At 41.2% G+C, this 19,638-nt stretch overlaps 1 protein-coding gene across 8 annotated transcripts in view; it reads left to right on the top strand.

Annotated features, from left to right (window-relative positions):
• METTL6 (methyltransferase like 6) overlaps nucleotides 1-12,683 on the top strand; it is a 20,321-nt gene extending 7,638 nt beyond the window's left edge. For 3 of the 8 annotated variants that reach the window (XM_005863606.2, XM_005863605.2, XM_005863604.2), the window contains 5 exons: nucleotides 1,807-2,172; nucleotides 3,089-3,220; nucleotides 4,886-5,056; nucleotides 11,035-11,176; nucleotides 12,357-12,683. In XM_005863606.2, coding sequence (XP_005863668.1) covers nucleotides 1,888-2,172; nucleotides 3,089-3,220; nucleotides 4,886-5,056; nucleotides 11,035-11,176; nucleotides 12,357-12,538 — 912 coding nt within the window. In that variant the 5' untranslated portion in view covers nucleotides 1,807-1,887 and the 3' untranslated portion in view covers nucleotides 12,539-12,683. The other 5 variants (XM_014537541.1, XM_005863603.2, XM_005863602.2 and 2 more) reach the window with 5 other exon arrangements.
• Nucleotides 12,684-19,638: the final 6,955 nt, after the last annotated feature.

Raw genomic sequence — 19,638 nt, 5'->3', positions numbered from 1 at the left:
AGAGCGGTGCTCCCGGGACACCGCTCCGCAGCGTACCGCGATTCCAACCGGCGCCCACCCGGGGCCGGAAGCAAGTCTCCTCCGCGTCGGGTTGGGGGAAGCCTCTGCGGAAGCAAGGCCAATGGACTTCCGGCGTCGGGGAGGTACTTCCGGGTTCGTGGCGGAAGTGGCGGAGGCGGTGCCATGGCAATAGAATTCCGCCGGGATTCTGCGGTCCTCGACGCCGGTTTGTCCAGGCTCAGGGTTTTTTCGCGGCGGCTCCCAAACTCTGTTTCCGAGGCCTGGGCCTGGCTGAGGGCTGAGTGCGCCCGGCCCTGCCCCTCCAGGTGAAGCTAGAAACTGATGACGGTGAGCCCAGAGCGCCGCGGGCTAGATCCACGCGGGTCTGACAGCCAGTGTGACCGGCTCTCCGCAGGCCCTAGCGGCCGGGTCCGCCTAGTTGATCTCGAGTCTCATGAGACAGATGGGTTCTCGGAATCCTATGCCGCGACTCACTCGTTCTCTCCCTCCCCTTCGTGCCGTGTTGGCGGTGCGAGGGCCTTTCCCTGGTTGTGAGAGATCTTGTGAGTGCGACGAGAGACTCAGGCCCCCCGGGCGTAGCTCTGTCTTCCCCGAAAACACCGAGTGTCCGATCCTTGGGAAACGATGATCCCACTTCTGTCCGGCAATTGACCACCCGCATCCAATCGGGGAGCTGGTGCGGTCGTTGTTAAGTCACTCCTTAAGTCACCCCAAAAATTAATGAGTATTTTCTCTCCAGTGTTTCTCAGTCAGTTCTTGGGAGTGTCCTTTTTCTGAACGAAACCGATTTATTTTAATAGAGGAGTTATTCTGGTTTGAGTTAGCGTTCTGCGCGTGCGAGCCCTGCGCCCCTAAATGTGTTGGGGTCCAGCCCCATCAGGTCCAGGGGTTCCCAAAGGTGTGGACGGAGTCAATAAAGAAGGAATGACTCAGAGACAGCCTTCAGTTGATCAGCATAGCCAGGTTTTCTCTTTATTCTCCTGTTACATCTGTATTTCTACCATTTGATCCTATAAGCATGCCTCTATAATCACATCATGGTATGTTTGGGGTCCTCCCTTGACCTTCTACAGTTCCTTGTTTCATGTCCATAGTTTCTTATCTGACCTTTGCCAAAAATCCCATCTCCATCTAGTTCTGTTGAGTTTAATCCTATCCATTCTATTCCAAAGGTTAGGGCTAGTTATCTCCATTCCAAGGTCACTACTCTACTGTTCTGTTAAACTACAAAGAAGTAACTGAAGGAGATTATCCTAAGTAAAGATTATGTAGTTTAAGCGTGATTGTTCGTAGTTAAGGTGATTAACTACCAGCCTGGCACTTAGTTAAGGGGTTTTACTGATTTTTTCCCTTCCTTAGTCCTGTTAATCCCTAACTCCAGGGAAAAATCCCCACCTGGGGAAACAACCTTTCTCGGGGAGGTGGCCTTGGTTAGAACACATAGCGCTAAGAAGGGGAGCAAACATATTAAGAACAGTATGCCGTATACTCCAGGTCCCTTGAAACATATGCTGTGCAGATGTTTCTTCCCTGCAGCAACTGTGTCAAGCAACAAGATAGACCGGCCTCTGGCATAAATGTAAGCCCTCTGATGGTGGGGACTTTGTCTTAGCTTCTATGTGACCTCTCTATGGCAGGCAGGGTTTCATGTGGAGTCAGCACTGGTAAATGTGTGGTGAACTGGACAGTTTGGTGAAAGATCTGTGCTAGAACCGCAGACTCGGCCTCTTAAAGAACTGTCCTGGAACCCCTAACCAGAATCTCATTCTTTTTCCTGCAAAATAGGAATGTCCCCTGAGCCTTGAACCTGAGGAACCACATCTGAGAACACCCTGCCTATGTCTGCAGAGTCAGCTTGGATTCCTCATGTTATTCAGGGATGGAGAGTCTTCGGCAGGATTAACTGTGTTACCACCAGCTGATGAGATGGCATCTTTGCAAAGGAAGGGGCTGCCAGCAAGGATCCTCAGCTCTGAAGAAGAGGAGAAACTGAAAAGGGACCAAACTTTAGTGTCTGATTTTAAACAACAAAAACTGGAGAAAGAGGCTCAGAAGAACTGGGATCTTTTTTACAAAAGAAATAGTACTAATTTCTTCAAAGACAGACACTGGACCACCAGAGAGTTTGAGGAGCTCAGATCATGTAGGGAGGTAATGCTACACCTTATTTGAGCTGTTGTTTCTTTATTTAAAATTTTTTAAAAATTGATTTTAGAGAGAGAGAGAAACGGCCATCCGTTGCTTCCTGAATGTGCCCTGACTGGGAATCTAACCCCACTACCTGGGTATGTGCCCTGACTGGGAATTGAACCGGCCATCTTTCCATGGACGGGATGATGTTCCAACCAAGCCACACCAGCCAGGACAGAGTGGCTGCATTGAGCATCTGCCCCCTGGTGGTTAGTATGCATCACTTAGAACATTTTTAAATGTTCTTCATTTAAAAGGTGAAGAAAAAGAGTGCTTTGTTGCATTTGTATGGAAGTGAGGTACATAATTTATGAAGCCTGTCAGAATACTTTATACCTTAGAAAGAAGTAGACTGGTTTCAAGTAGTTTTAGCAGCTCCTGGGTTGTATAATACATAGGAGAGAGCTTTCGTGGGCATTTTTGTTTCTTTAAAGCTAACCTGAAAGTTGTAAATGTTAAATTCATACTGAAGAACTTCAGTGACAGATTCATAATGATGATGCTCACTTGACCATGCCCTTTTCTAGAACTTCACATCTGTGATTTAAGCCTTGTAATAGCACTGTGAAGCAGGCATTAGTGTTAACCCCACTTACTGATGACATTAGGGACAAAGCCGTTTAACTGATTTGTCCAACGATAGAAAACAGACGTGAGGGGAGAAGTCTGGATTGAGCTGTTAATGCTGTGTTTTCTCCACACCGAACTGCCCAATGTGGGACGACAAATTGAGATGTCAGTATTAGCTTTGGGTTATCAGTTATTTATTGCCTCTGAGGGCGGAGACCTTGTCTTACATGTTCTGGACCTTTTAGTTTGGTTTATTTCTTCATTATGCAAACGTAGTGTACTCTAACTTTGGATTCTCTTTCCTCAGTTTGAAGATCAAAAATTGACTATACTTGAAGCTGGCTGTGGGGTTGGGAACTGTCTATTCCCACTTTTAGAAGATCTGAATATCTTTGCTTATGCCTGTGACTTTTCTCCAAGAGCAGTTGAATATGTCCAGGTTGGTGCACCATCCATGTATTCTCTTATGTTTCTGGTTTTTTAAATTTGTTTAACCTGCCGTTTATACCCATTTGCCCAATTTCTGTTCTCTTCCTGAAGTTGAACAGCTATGATAATAAAAAATGTAGTTTTCCATTTACATACATATATAATACTTATAGAAAGATAGCTTTATTCAGAAAAGTAGAAAGAAATACCATAACGACACCCATATACTTATACCAAATTTTTTAAAAATATCTTTTTATTGATTTTAGAGAAAGAGAAAGGGAGAGGAATAGAGAGAAACATTGATGAGAGAGAAACATTGATTGGCTGCCTCCTACTGGGGATGAAGCCCACAACCTGGCCCTGTGCCCTGACCAAGAATCGAACTGGGGATCTCTTGGTTCATAGGTGGACGCTCAACCACTGAGCAACATGAGCCAGACTGCTTATACCAAGTTTAATGATTGCCAGCATTTTGTTGAATTTGTTTCATAGACTTTTTTGTGTGTGAACTGTTTTAAATTACAAATATTTCACTGTTAAACATGTTTGCATACATCTTCAATAAGGATTTTCTCTATATGACCACAAAACACATATATAATAAAAATAACTCTAATCCCCTAATGTCATTAATACCCAATCCAGATTCAGATTTCCCCAGATAGTCCCAGGTGTTTTTTATAGCTATATTTCATCAAGGACTACATCTTATATTTCATTATGTACCTTCAGTCTCCTTAGCCTAAAATATTCCTGCCCTTCCCATTGACCCTTTTCCACACTAACATTGAGCTTTTGGAAAATGAGCCATTTTCTGTAATGAGGTCCCACATTCCAAAATGTTTCTTTGTATCATTGTTTAACTCATTCCTCTTTCCCAGTCTCTATTTGTTCCCATTCTCAAACCACATTATGTTAGTACTACACTTCTCCTTCATTATTCTTCATTTTTAAAAGTTGACTTGGCTATTCCTAAAGATTTTCACTTCCAGATTAATCAAATTTACCTTGTCAAGTTTCTAGAAACTTACTAGGATTCAGTAGAGATTGCACTGGATTTGTAAGTGGAATGATAGGTAGAGTTGGCATCTTTTCAATATTGAATCTTCCCATTCAGTAACTTTCTATGTCTTTCTCTTTATTCAGGCCCTTATTTACATTAAAGCAAAGTTTTATATTTTTCTTTATAATGTGCTTATAAAAGCGTTAAACCCACCAACCAAAGTGCACCAGGAACACACTTATAGTAAAAGAACTTAGGTTTATTTAGCTTGCTGCATCAAGGTTTAATATACCCAGGAGAACTGTGGGAGCTGGAAAGACTTCTTGTAAGTTTAGTTTTGTAGTTGATGATTCATTCAAAGGAGGATTAAGGAAGCAGAGACCAGTTTTGGATTATTATCCCTCTGGAAGTATTTGGAATATGTGATAGGCTGTATTCTCTCCTCAATTAAAAATGATTTGTTAAAAGGAAATCTTGCCCCTCATATTGCATATTCCATTCTTTAATGTGCAAATGGTTCATTACTCGTTTTACCTATAACAAAATGATCAGTGCTCTCTGTGCAGTAGTATACAAGTGGAAACAGGATCTCCTTTTGAGGCTGTATTTTTCTATATGTATCAACATGGATATGGCATTAAAATTCTTCTGTGTTTTTCCTCTCTTTAGCAAAATCCTTTATATGACACAGAAAGATGCAAGGTATTCCAGTGCGATCTAACTAAAGATGACCTTATGGAACATGTGCCCCCCGAGTCTGTGGATGTTGTCCTGTTGATATTTGTGCTCTCTGCTGTTCACCCTGATAAGATGCACCTTGTCTTACAAAACATTTACAAGGTTAGTGATTTGGAGTCTGCACTTGAGGAGTTGGACATCCCAGTCTTCTTGCTTACCTTCTCTCTGAGGCTCATGTACCGTCTAGATTGCAGAGCCCCCATTCTCATTAGGTAGGCTGTGTATGGAAAGGGATTCTGCGTGAAAAAACATCCACCCTAAACTTCGATTTGTCTGGTGGCCATCACTGCTCTTCAGAGCTTGGCCAGCCTTGGAGCAAGGATGATTTTTACCTGGGATCTAGGGAGTCCTGCTGTAAAGTGAGAGGAAATGTGGTTCATTGATCAGGAGCACACAGTCAGGAGTCACAGTGTCTAGAGTCAAAATATGGCTTCCCTATTTAGGTAAGTTCCTTTATTTCTCTGAGCCTCAATTTTATTACCTGTAGAAATGTTGAGATAATACTTCCTAGATATTGGGATTGGGTGAGAATATATGAAATATGCATAAAGTGCTTAGCATGATGTCTAGAACATATTAAGTGTTCTTTAAAAGTCGGCCATTGTTGTTGTTACTGCCATCATTGCTATTCATATGGGGAGAACCCAAAGTCCTATGGCCACCAGGAGGCCTCAGTACTCAGGAAGTAAAGCTTCACGTGTAAGTCATACAACTGAAGGTAAACCATCTCATCTCCCTTCTCTAGGCCTCAGTTTCCTTGTCTGTAAAACAGGGTGTCTCACTCACAGAGTTATCATGAGGTGCAGGTGAGATTATGTGTGAGGGTACTTTGTAAACAAGGCTCTCTAATCTATACAATCAATTGGTAATGATGTTGATTAATTTAAAAAATCAACAAAATCAAGAAATTCTAAAAATGGTAAATTCTTTTTTTTTTTTTAAAGAGTTCTTATTTTTTAATTCTAATGTTGTATTCTTCCAGATGTGTTTAGGAATCTTTTTTTTTTTTTCAAATATAAGTCTTTAATACATTCTAAATATTTTAATGTATTACTTGAAACTGTGATACATTTTGAATCTATATTATTGACAATTTTTTCAGTACTACAGTGGATTTTCCAAACTTTAACTTGTCATATACAAAAACTGAGTTTGAGTCTCCATTCTGTTTTATTGGTTCATTTGTCAATATTTATATTAATATAAAAATGGTAAATTCTTACTTTAACCCTTTGCAATCCAATTTTATTTTTGGAATTCAAACAGTCTGGTCCAAATTAACTGACGGGATTGAATGTTGAACCGGTTTGCAGTGTCTCAGCCTCGACGTTGGACCTGCTCCTAGCGCCTGGTCATGGACCGAAAAGGGTTAAACATGTTATTGTAACTTAAAATATATTAATATTCATTTGTCACTCTTTAGATGTAGAGCCAAGGCCTTTTCTTTGAGTTTGGGACCATTTGTCATCTTTTTTACATGAGCCACACATAAAATAGAGTTTGGTTTCTTTAAAAATGGATCAAGAACTTAAAAGCAATTGGAAAGGAATCTGGAACAGAGTCTCTTACATTCTTACCCAGACTTTCACAGTTGACTCTCACACACCTAATCAAATAGCAGTTTGTTCAGTACTTCTTTATCAAATCTTCCCAAAGTATTCAATGTACTTTTCATAGAAAATAAAAATGCTTTCTATTCACATTTATATTACAGTAGAGCCCCGGTGCACAGATTCATCCACCGGTGAGGTCCCTCAACCTGGCCTGTGGGGATTGGGCCGAAACTGGCTCTCTGACATCCCCCGAGGGGTCCCGGATTGCAAGAGGGCAGTTCTCGGGTGATGCACCTCGGAATCGGGCTCCCTCCTCTCTGGTTTCAGGTGCGTCACTGGAGAACCGCAGCTGCTAAGTCACCGCAGCTCTGCAGCTCCTGCGTTGAGCGTCCGCCCCCTGGTAGTCAGTGCGTGTCATAGCTACTGGTCAGAGCATCTGCCCCCTGATGGTCACTGCACATCATAGCTACCGGTCGGACGGTTGGAAGGCTGCTTAGGCTTTTATATATATAGATTGTTTATATACTCATATCTATATATATAAAAGCATAATATGCAAATCGACCACACAGCTATGATGCGTACTGACCACCAGGGGGCAGATGCTCAAATGCAGGAGCTGCCCCCAGCCTGCAGGCCCGGATCGCCCGATGGGGAACGGGGAGCCAGAGGTGGGTGGCAGCGAACGAACTCGGGCGGCGCCGGGGCCCCGATCGCCCCACCAGTTGCCCTACACACAGGGTGAGGGGCGAGGCCAGCTGCCAGCAGCCAGGGAAGATGGGCCCTGATTGCAGGCCAGGCCTAGGGACCCTACCTGTGCATGAATATTGTGCACCAGGCCTCTAGTATAATTATAAATCTAAGTTCAATCAGCACAAACAAGTTTGGGAACAAACACAAGTGACCAGTGGTAATTCTGCAGCCAACTCACCTGGGGACACTAAAGTACAAGTGTGCATGATCTAAAGCCTGTAAGCTTCACCTATTCAGTGAGTCCTGGGCTTCAGTCGATCTGCTCTACAAAGGGAGAGGAGAGCATTCAGCAAGTTGAAAGGTAGATGCTAGGTATGACAGCATTTGTGTATTTAGAGCTAGTTATACATTAAAATTTTACCCTGATTTTAGTTGTTTTAAAAGAGTAGTGAGGTAGAAATTTTAAGAAACTTGAAACCTGTTAGGGAATAATTATTTGCACTTAAAACAATATTTAAAAAAAATATTCAGATATTGCCACCTTGGTTTTAGCCCTCTGAGGTTTTGTAAGGTTTTTTTTTTTTTTTTTTCTCCTTAACCTTTCCTTTCCCCGTTCCTGGTATCTGAGCAGATGGGAACCTAGCACATACCAATAAATGGGCATGGAACTTAAGCTAGGTAAACAGGGAGGAGAGGACATTAGGGAAGAGATAGTGGGACCACCTGATTTGAAGGTCCAGATGAGGGTGAAGGATTATTAAAGATGGGGAACTAGAGAGAGAATAAGATGGTGGGGATGGTCAGTGAATGACCTGGATGACTTTGAGAATATGGGGAGGTTATACACTTTAGTGCTGACAAAACTTTAGGACATTATCATGGGAGTGAGTGGGTTAAGCAGGGTGGAGGACACGATCTTTGAAAGAGAAGCCAGCATATTTGGAAGGATAATGCACATGTGTATTGAATTGACCAGAATTAAGAATGGAATAGTATTGAGAATAAGAGAGTAAACCCAAAGATATATTTGTCATGAAATGAAGGGATATGGCCATGGAACTAATAGACATTGGTATCAGTAAGGGATATGGGTGATACAATCTGATAACAAGAGATTCAGAGCTGGGGGTTTCAGGGAGGAGGAAGGAGAATGCACAGAAAATAGCAATGAGGAGCAAGGGAGGAAACCAGCTAGGTCTCCCAGCCCAGTGGTACAGGATAGTGGGAGAAAACACAGCCATGACTTGAGAGGTTGCAGGGAAAAGTGTCATCGGGACTGAGGTTTCTTTGAGCACAAGAATGAACAGAACGTTCAGAAGGGGTTACGGATACTGGTGATTTCACTGATGAAGGCTTCAGGTGTTAAGTAGCAGTTAGGGCAGAATATGGAATATCAGGAACTTTATGGGGCTGAGGGTGCCCACTACCAATACTTCTCATCATTATGCAGAGGTCCTAGTCAGCGCAAAAAGACAAGATTTGAGGATGAGAAAGAAACAAAACTTACTACTTTCTGATAATATAATCATCTAATTAAGAATATATTAAAATAAAATTTAAAAAATATATATTAAAAGAATTACAAAAGCTATTGTAAGGTAGATATAATTACTCCAGGATGTTAACACCAGAGAAATTTTAAAAACCACATAATTTTAAACTGAAAGAAAACCTTTAAGTTGAATTACCTCATTTTTGGAATATAATGGTGAAGTAAAAGTAGACCAAATTTGTCATTGGAAGATTTGGATTTTGTTCTACCTGTGCCACCAACTTGCCTTGAAAACTCAGGCAAATCATTTTATTCTGAGTCTAAGTTACTGTAAAGTGGGTATAATAGACCTAACCTACCCACTTCTTGGAGTTATTGGGGGAGTAAAAGAACCTAACATTGGGAAATGCCTGGTTTAACTATACAGTGCCGTGACTAAAGGAGGCATGAGTATCATAATTATTATTTTACAGACGAGAAAACATACACAGAGGCATGAAATTACTTGCTCAAGGTCCTTCAACTAGTTAATGGAAGAACTATGATATGAATCAAGATTTTCAAATTCCTGAGTGAGTGCTTTTTCCACAGTCCCGTATAGCATTCTTTTCTTCTGAAATGGAGAATAAGTCTTTCTCATATGAGCTAATTTTTTCAGAATTTTTCCCTCTTAATTATTCACATTTTAAAACTTAGCATTTTTGACCAAGGTAAGAATGTTTTTATCCAAGAGCCTCTTTACTGATAATAGTTAAAATGCATGCTAGTATTGATAAGAAATTGCTAAATGAGGGAATCTGCTAGCACACTTGAAAGTATTATGGACAATACTTTATATTCTATTCAGAAAGAAGAAATACATCAAACTATGTCAAATATCTATTATAATAGGTAGTATATGTCATGTCTTAATTACCTTGTTGATGTCATGGGTCAGAGTAGGAGTTAATAAAATCAGTGCCCCCTTTGAAGTCCACTCTAATTTGGTAATATTAACGCAGTTTGAAAGAATTTTCACATAAAAGTGTTACAGTGTGTACCACTTTCTCTTCATCCTGAAAGCATATGGTTACTTGCTTTGTAAGATAGGAGCAGTTATACCCACTCCCTGCTGATCTTACCTTCCAGTTTTTGAGACACCCACCCTGTGATGCCTATCTCTGAAAGGCTGTAGTGAGGGTTCCCACTGGGCCTGACATTGAACCCCTTCCCTACACTCCTGCACTTGCCTGATCCACTCCTCACAGCGTGGGAAGAATACTCCTCCCCTCGTAGCCCCTCTTTTCTTGTCAGTAGTGTCAGTGGCATTGGAATGACCGCCCATTGGAATGACCCCCCCCCACCCCGCCACACACACACACACACACACACACACACACACACACACACACATCCAAGGGCTAACATGCCTTTTGACCCAAGTGTGAGTCCTGACTCCCCCACTTAGTAGCTGATGTGTGATCGTAGGCAAATCACTTACCTCTGCTGATGTCCGTTTCCTCATCTCACGTGAGGATAATAATCACACTCCTTCCTTCCTCTCAGAATTGGGTGAAGATCCAATGAGACAATGTCGGGTAAGCTGTACAGGGCTGGGCATATGTCAGGTGTTAGCATGGTGGGGAAGCCGTCCATAGTTGTAGCACAGTGAAACCAGAGCTGAGACTCAGAATGAGGAAAGCCAGCCAGAATCAGTAAAAGCCAAAATGACATATTTTTTTAAAAGAGATAGTTTGACTACTGGGTCATGTGCTAGGACAGTGGTTGGCAAACTGCGGCTCGCGAGCCACATATAAATTTTTTAAATTGATTTTAGAGAGGAACAGATATATTGATTTGTTGTTTCAAAATACCACGTGCAGGCGCATATGTACAGTGCGATTGAAACTTCGTGGTCCATGCGCAGAAGTCAGTATTTTGTGGAAGAGCCACACTCAAGGGGCCAAAGAGCCTCATGTGGCTCGCGAGCTGCAGTTTGCCGACCACTGTGCTAGGAAATGGCTAATAAAACGTTGGAAGAACATGCCTTCATGAGGATATGACTATTTCGTTTAATATCTTTAACATTTTAATTGTGTGACACTGGACCTTCCGGAATGCTTTTGTAAGTGCTCAGGAAGTGTCCCTCAGTGGGCACACTGCCAGGCCTGGCTGCAGCTTAGATTAGCAGGCCCTTTTCCCTCCATATTATGGGGATTTCAGTCTCACCCCTTTCCTAATTATCATAAATGTAAATTTAGTCTCTAAATTAATCAGGTTTTATTTTAGCTTGAATCCATCTCTATAAAGCTTTATTTGACTGGGTTCCCCAGAATTATATCCAGCCTGCTTTTGATTTGTAGGTATTGAAACCAGGCAAAAGTGTCCTGTTTCGTGACTATGGACTATATGATCACGCCATGCTTAGGTTTAAAGCTGGAAGCAAACTTGGAGAAAACTTTTATGTTAGACAAGATGGAACCAGATCGTATTTTTTTACTGACGGTAAGATTACTGGACTCTGTCTTTATTTGTGTTTAATTGATTGCGTTATCACTGTGTTACTGGTTGGGATGGTGATGGCTGTACTTAGCACACATGCCAAGCTCTCTGACACGTGCCCCTTACCTAGAACCTAGGATGACATAGACACAGCCCGTGGCTGCGGTGAGCTCACCTCCTCTGGTGATGGTGTCTAGTGACCTGGGTTAACGGACAGGCTGGCGTGCCATGTGGATACCCTACCAGAACTGTGCTGGGAAGGGGGGGCCAACTCAGGGTCTTCTTCACTTTGTTCAGTCAAAAATAAAGGAAATAGGACAGTATATTGCCTTGTGATTGCTCTCCCAGGTCACGAAAAAACATTTTTCTATAAAAGTGATTAGATCTGTATTTAAATGCACAATTTTGCTATAGAGGGCTCCTTAAAAAGTCATATTTAAATTAAAAACATCCGAACACTTAATGTTATTTTAGTCTTTTGGGCATTTTGAACATGAGTTTTAAACCTATTTCATAATGGACCATAAGATAAATTGCCTTCTTAAGCTCTGTTTTTTACAAACATTTGTATTTCTTGAAATAAAATATTCTTTAGGATTCCAAACAAAAAATGAATGATTACCATTCAAGCTGCAGAAACATAGAAAATGTCAGTTGAAAATTAAAAATTTGTTGTAATGTTATTTGTTTCATTTAACATGTAGTGACATGTTATTTGGGTTAAATTTTCTTTTCTGTGGGGTATATCACCACCAGGTAATTTCTTTCCCCCACACTGGTCACAGATTTTCCTCCTTCATATTAGGATCAATGAGGTGCTCGATCTAAACAAATTGAACACATGCACACTTTGTATTAATACAGCCAGTTTGGAATTTTGCTGCTTTTTACTCAGACTTTTGCATTTGGGGACTCATAATAGAGCAAGGTGGGCATAGTCCAGGTTGTCCTTAAACTTTTTTCCCTGATTACATTTTTATTGGGGGGGTTTCTATTTGGGTGTAAGATGAAGAAAAGTAGGAATGTGTTATTTCCCAAAACAAAACCTTACATTTTCATGTTGAAGTTTTCATTACATTTTAAAAACCTGTCTCAGCCCTACAGCCCTTAGGGAGTCCTTACCCCACCGCAAAGCACAGGTAGTGACACCAGCACCGAGCATTGTTGATCTGCTGTCTTACAGAGTTCCTGGCTCAGCTCTTTACGGACTCGGGTTATGAAGAAGTGGTGAATGAGTATGTGTTTCGTGAGACGGTGAACAAAAAAGAAGGTCTGTGTGTGCCAAGAGTTTTCCTTCAGAGCAAATTCCGAAAGTCTCCAAAGAGCCCAACTCCTGTGACCCTGGGCCCGGGGCACAGGTCCTGACCTTTCTTTCACAAGGTTGACTTTTATGCCTCCTCTTGAAGAGGAATGTTTAATGTCATTCTTTTTATTTTCTATATTTTTATATCTTAACTTCTTCAATGAGTATATATACCTTTTGTATTAAAAAGTAGCGTGTAAAAAAAACGCATAAAAAGAGTGTGTGTGTGTGTGTGTGTGTGTGTGTGTGTGTGTGTGTGTGTGTATTATAGAAATGCGAAAGCAAATAAAATTGCAAGGTCTAAAAAGTAAAGGAAGTCTTATGGTGTAATTGAGCCATGTTGTCCGACTGTAAAAGTCCCTGTAGAAAAGCTTAAGGGCCCTCTTGCACTTAGAGATCTTTATTATTCTTATGTTACTCACGTGAGTCTGACACGCGCAGCGTGTCCGACAACCCCATAGAACAAATTAGGCCAAACAGAGCAAAATAACACATCCATGTGTATTTTTAGCCTGAAGGTTTGTTCTTCTCTTTTTCTAGTGTCTCATATTTGCTCATTTTTCTCCGCTTCAGTTCACTCATGTGTCTCTTCAAGACCAGTGTTCCACAAATGCTACTTTGCTGTGTCTCAAGAACCCACTGTGGCTCCCGGCCTAATTTTTAAAAATTTAATTTATTGATTTGAGAGAGAGAGAGACATCGATTTGATGTTCCACTTAATTATGCATTCATTGGTTGATTCTTGTATGTGCCTGACTAGGAATCAAACTCACAACCTTGGGGTATCAGGACAACACTCTGACCAACTGGAGCTATCTGGCCAGGTCTTAAGACCTCTATAATTGGGCCAGTCTTTGCCACACTACCCCAAGGGAGAGAAGGGAAGGCCACCACCTTGGCCCTCCTCCTCCCCTCATCTGCCCAACGCAGTTTCTCCAGAAATATGGTGGATGATCTGTCCCACCTCCCTGTGGGAAATGAGGACATAGTGGTTAGGAAGTAAATGACTGACATGGCCAGAATCACATAGCTAGTATTTGGTAGAATAGCGGAAAATCCTGAAATTGGTCTGCTGACCTGTTCCCAAGCATTCTCATATAATGACTTTTACTGTATGAAAAATAATCCAAGTTCTTTTGGCCTGCTAACTAAAGGTGATCCTGTAAGCCCTTGTGTTTCACTTTTTGGAGGAAGCTGTTTATGAGAGCATTTGTCTTGGGCATATTGACTGGACTATACATGCGGCAATCCAGGGCCTTAAACCCCAACCACATCTGAAGAGGAGGGGTCTCAGTGGGAGGGGCTGGGTAATAGTCATAGCTTCCTGCACAATTGGAATAAGTCCTCCTGGCAGTGGGTCTCAGGCAGGAAGCTTGCTGGACATCGTAACTGCCACCTGTCCTTGACTTTCTAGGAGGGGCCTAGGAGTGGGGGAAGCAAGAGGAACTCCTATATTCTCTGGCTGGCCTGTTGCTTTATATATTCTCTCCCCTTCTTTTGAAGGCTGGAAGATGGCTACACTAGGTGAGAGCAAAACTGATCATAGTACAGAGTCTGTCCTTTGCAGTGTTTTTTTCTTTGAAATCAACTTGTAAAGATGGGCCTATAGGATAGATGCTCATGGTCCTTACAGAGTGAAAGTCTTTACAGACAGAAAACAGCCCCAGGAAGGAAGTGAGTGCTGCTTAGCAGTACTATAGAAAATAGCAAAGCCCTAGCTGGGTTGGCTCAGTGGATAGAGCGTCGGCCTGCAGACAGAAGGGTCCTGGGTTTGATTCCGGTCAAGGGCATGCACCTCGGTTGTAGGCTCTTCCCCGGCCTACGCCCTGGTCAGGGCTCGTGCAGGAGGCAACCAATCGATGTGTTTCTCTCACATCGATATTTCTCTTCCCCTCTCCCACTCTCTCTAAAAATCAATGGTAAAATATCCTCAGGTGAGGATTAAAAACAAACAAACAAACAAAAAAAAAGAAAATAGCATAAGTACTCGAGTACCATATATATCAGTGATGGCGAACCTATGGCACGTGTCAGAGGTGACACGCGAACTCATTTTTTTGGTTGATTTTTCTTTGTTAAATGGCGTTTAAATATATAAAATAAAAAAAAATATAAATCTTTGTTTTACTATGGTTGCAAATATCAAAAAATTTCTATATGTGACACGGCACCAGAGTTAAGTTAGGGTTTTTCAAAATGCTGACACACCGAGCTCAAAAGGTTCGCCATCACTGATATATATCATGTAGTATATACTCCATATAGTCTAGGCCAGCGGTTCTCAACCTGTGGGTCGAAACCCCTTTGGGGGTCGAATGACCCTTTCACAGGGGTCGCCTAAGACTATCAGAAAACACATATATAATTACATATTGTTTTTGTGATTAATCACTATGGTTTAATTATGTTCAATTTGTAACAATGAAATTGGGGGTCACCACAACATGAGGAACTGTATTAAAGCGTCGTGGCATCAGGAAGGTTGAGAACCAGTGGTCTAGGCTATGTATTATACCACACAGTATATACCCTATACTATATAGTGCTATGCATTCCTTGTGAGTTTTTTATATGTACTGTGTGATATAGTACAACAATATTAATAAATGATAGAATTGGGAGTATGGTTAGGACTTGCCTAATTCAGGTCTCCAACTTCTCTGAGCCTCGGTCTTCACATCTCTGAGGCTGAGATCCTACTACCTACAGCACAGGGCTGCTGCCAACATTAAATCACGGGGGAGTGCTTTATTTACTACAAAGTGCCAAGGAAGTGCTAGTGATTTCTGTCAGTTTGTGTTCTCCAAGAAAATGACCTCTCCCATGATTGTCATTAAATCCAAACTCCTCTCCAAGAGGGCTGTCCTTTTGAAAATCTTGGCGTCCTTGAAAGGGCCCAGGATTTGCATGTGTCACCACAAGGTGGCACTAGATGCCCAATATGCCCATTGGCCTCAACACCCATCTTAATTAGTTACACATGTCCATTTTTATTGTCATTGAAGAGGAAGGGAAATGCTCACAAATGTGTTTTCTAGGTCAACTTTAGCTCATAATATCAGTGTTGGCCTCACTGAGGATAAAGCAAGGGATATTTTATCCAGCATTCAACCTACTTTGCCTACTGAAGGTAGTTTGCTCTCAACTAAATTTGGGCAACATTGTAAGGCCATGGGCTCTGAAGGTTTCTGCAAGGCCCCCACCCGAGGCACATAGGGGAGCACCAATCAAGGACCCTTTCTTGAGGGTAAATAAAGCATCCCTTGGCACCTCCCACATCCCTAAATGTTTCTGTGCAATTGTTTTTATTATTGCTCAGGATTAAGGCAGAGCAAGAGAAGGGAATGCAGCATGGATACTTGCTTGCCTCACACATTATTCACAGTCACATTTGATAGCGCTTGATTCCCTATTTCACAGTTGTCAACCAAGGAAGGGAAAATTGTGAAATAAATCATGAATACCTTGCAGAACCATGTTGGGGAGCAAATATTTAAACTTCACTAGGCTCTGCTAAAACCAAAAGTTCCATTAAAAAAAAAATTAGCTTTTTTTTTTTTTTTTTTACTTTTTCTTTCTGCCCTTCTCAAATGTGTAGTATTTCATTAAACAGTGTTCGAAAGGTACTAGGCACAGGGTACTGTGGGGTCACTGGCAGGAGTACAGGCTGGGGGAAAGAGGGGAAGAGGCAGGTTAGCATGGGCACATACTAAGATGTAGGGAAGCGGCCCCAGCCACTATAACAAAGTAAATAGCTAGGAGACCAAACAGAAACCCCCAGAACCCCAGAGGAATGAAAAAGAGGAAGGAAGACTACAGAAAACCACAGCGGGACAACTGTCACTGTCATTTGGAAAGGATATTTCCACATTTTTCCAGTAGAGGTGTCATGCTCCAGTGTGGGGCATGGCCACGGAGGTGAGACCATGACGCACAGCTCCTAGGGCAGTGGTTCTCAACCTTCTGGCCCTTTAAATACAGTTCCTCATGTTGTGACCCAACCATAAAATTATTTTCGTTGCTACTTCATAACCGTAATGTTGCTACTGTTATGAATCGTAATGTAAATATCTGATACGCAGGATGGTCTTAGGCGACTGTGTGAAAGGGTCGTTCGACCGCCAAAGGGGTCGCGACCCACAGGTTGAGAACCGCTGTCCTAGGGTATCTAGATCTACAAGAAAAACATCACAACTAGTAAATGAGAATTCACAGGTAAATACAATTGCTAACAAAATGGTCAGCTCTAACTAGAAACAATTATGAATTAAATGGAGACTCCCTTTTTGGCTTGTCAAATAAGGCTTGAAATGGTAATATTTAAAGCTGATAAAGGAATAGAGAGACTGATATGGAGGAACAAAAAGTATGGTTTCTCTAAAACAGTGCTGTCCTCTAGAACTTTCTGAAATGATGGAGATGTTCTGTCTGCATTGTCCAATATGTAGCCATTGTCCAATAGTCCACATGGCTATTGTGGACTAAGTCTAGTGGTCAGTGCAACAAATAGCTGGTTTTTAAATTGCATTTAAATTTAGCTATAGCTACATGTGGCTAAGTGGCTACTATATTAAATAGCACAGGACCAGAATTCAAGTAGGCATTGTGAAGCAAATTCCATAAATCTATACATAATCTTTAATCAGTAATCCCATGTTTAGGAATCCAATTTAAGGAAATAGCCAGAGGTATTTTACAAAGATTTTATCACAGTGCTATTTAGAACAATGAAAAGGTGGATAAAGCCCTAGCTGGTTTTTCTCAGTGGTTAGAGCATTGGCCCACAGACTGAAGGGTCCTGGGTTTGATTCTGATCAAGGGCACATACCTCGGTTGCAGCCTCAATCCCTGGCCCTGGTTGGGGCTCCTGCAGGAGGCAGCCAATCACCGTGTCTCTCTCGATGTTTCTCTGTCTCTCCCTATCCCTTCCATTCTAAAAACCAATGGAGCTCTAGCCAGTTTGGCTCAGTGGATAGAGTGTCTGCACTGCAGACTGAAGGGTTCCATTCTGGTCAAGGGCACGTGCCCGGGTTTCAGGCTCGATCCCCATTGGAGGCAGCTGACCAATGGTTCTCATCATTGATATTTCTATCTATCTCTCCCTCTTCCTTTCCTCTCTGAAATCAATAAAAAATATATTTTAATAAATAAATAAATTAATTAATTAATTAAAAATCAATGGAAAAATATCCTCAGGTGAGGATTAACTACAACAACAAAAATGCAGAAAAGGTGGCTACAACTCAGATGTCTAAAAACAGGTTGATTATATAAATTATAGTATAAATTAGGATATTTGCACAGTCATTGAAACTTTTGAAAACTTAATAAAAAAATGCTCTTTATATAAAGGCAGTGGTTCTCAACCTTCTGGCCCTTTAAATACAGTTCCTCATGTTGTGACCCAACCATAAAATTATTTTCGTTGCTACTTCATAACCGTAATGTTGCTACTGTTATGAATCGTAATGTAAATATCTGATACGCAGGATGGTCTTAGGCGACTGTGTGAAAGGGTCGTTCGACCGCCAAAGGGGTCGCGACCCACAGGTTGAGAACCGCTGTCCTAGGGTATCTAGATCTACAAGAAAAACATCACAACTAGTAAATGAGAATTCACAGGTAAATACAATTGCTAACAAAATGGTCAGCTCTAACTAGAAACAATTATGAATTAAATGGAGACTCCCTTTTTGGCTTGTCAAATAAGGCTTGAAATGGTAATATTTAAAGCTGATAAAGGAATAGAGAGACTGATATGGAGGAACAAAAAGTATGGTTTCTCTAAAACAGTGCTGTCCTCTAGAACTTTCTGAAATGATGGAGATGTTCTGTCTGCATTGTCCAATATGTAGCCATTGTCCAATAGTCCACATGGCTATTGTGGACTAAGTCTAGTGGTCAGTGCAACAAATAGCTGGTTTTTAAATTGCATTTAAATTTAGCTATAGCTACATGTGGCTAAGTGGCTACTATATTAAATAGCACAGGACCAGAATTCAAGTAGGCATTGTGAAGCAAATTCCATAAATCTATACATAATCTTTAATCAGTAATCCCATGTTTAGGAATCCAATTTAAGGAAATAGCCAGAGGTATTTTACAAAGATTTTATCACAGTGCTATTTAGAACAATGAAAAGGTGGATAAAGCCCTAGCTGGTTTTTCTCAGTGGTTAGAGCATTGGCCCACAGACTGAAGGGTCCTGGGTTTGATTCTGATCAAGGGCACATACCTCGGTTGCAGCCTCAATCCCTGGCCCTGGTTGGGGCTCCTGCAGGAGGCAGCCAATCACCGTGTCTCTCTCGATGTTTCTCTGTCTCTCCCTATCCCTTCCATTCTAAAAACCAATGGAGCTCTAGCCAGTTTGGCTCAGTGGATAGAGTGTCTGCACTGCAGACTGAAGGGTTCCATTCTGGTCAAGGGCACGTGCCCGGGTTTCAGGCTCGATCCCCATTGGAGGCAGCTGACCAATGGTTCTCATCATTGATATTTCTATCTATCTCTCCCTCTTCCTTTCCTCTCTGAAATCAATAAAAAATATATTTTAATAAATAAATAAATTAATTAATTAATTAAAAATCAATGGAAAAATATCCTCAGGTGAGGATTAACTACAACAACAAAAATGCAGAAAAGGTGGCTACAACTCAGATGTCTAAAAACAGGTTGATTATATAAATTATAGTATAAATTAGGATATTTGCACAGTCATTGAAACTTTTGAAAACTTAATAAAAAAATGCTCTTTATATAAGTAAGCAGGAATTTAAAATTATACATAGGAATGGTTTCAATTATGTTTAATAATAAATATTATAAAAGAATAGATAGGCTGATATATTCTTAAAAGTACCCACACAGGAAGGAACCAATCCAAAATGGTTACAGTATTTAGTTCAGGGTTGTTCAATTACAGCTGAGACTTTTTCTTCTTTAAACTTTTCTGAAAATTCTATTTTCTAAAATGAGCATATATTACTTTTACAAAAATAAATAAATAAATAAAAGGTATGCTAGTATCTTCAGAACTTCTTTCCAAAAATCCTCGTGACAAATCTAAAAATGTTATTTCAACTTTTGAGATTCTAGCCCCAGGAGCTAGATGACACCTCCCAGGAGTAAGAGGGCGGTTGTCTTAGATGATTCTTCCGGTTCCAGT

Source organism: Myotis brandtii, unplaced genomic scaffold, assembly GCF_000412655.1.
Source record: "Myotis brandtii unplaced genomic scaffold, ASM41265v1 scaffold18, whole genome shotgun sequence".
Classification (NCBI taxonomy): Eukaryota; Metazoa; Chordata; class Mammalia; order Chiroptera; family Vespertilionidae; genus Myotis; species Myotis brandtii.
This window is presented reverse-complemented; position numbering and strand designations above follow the sequence as displayed.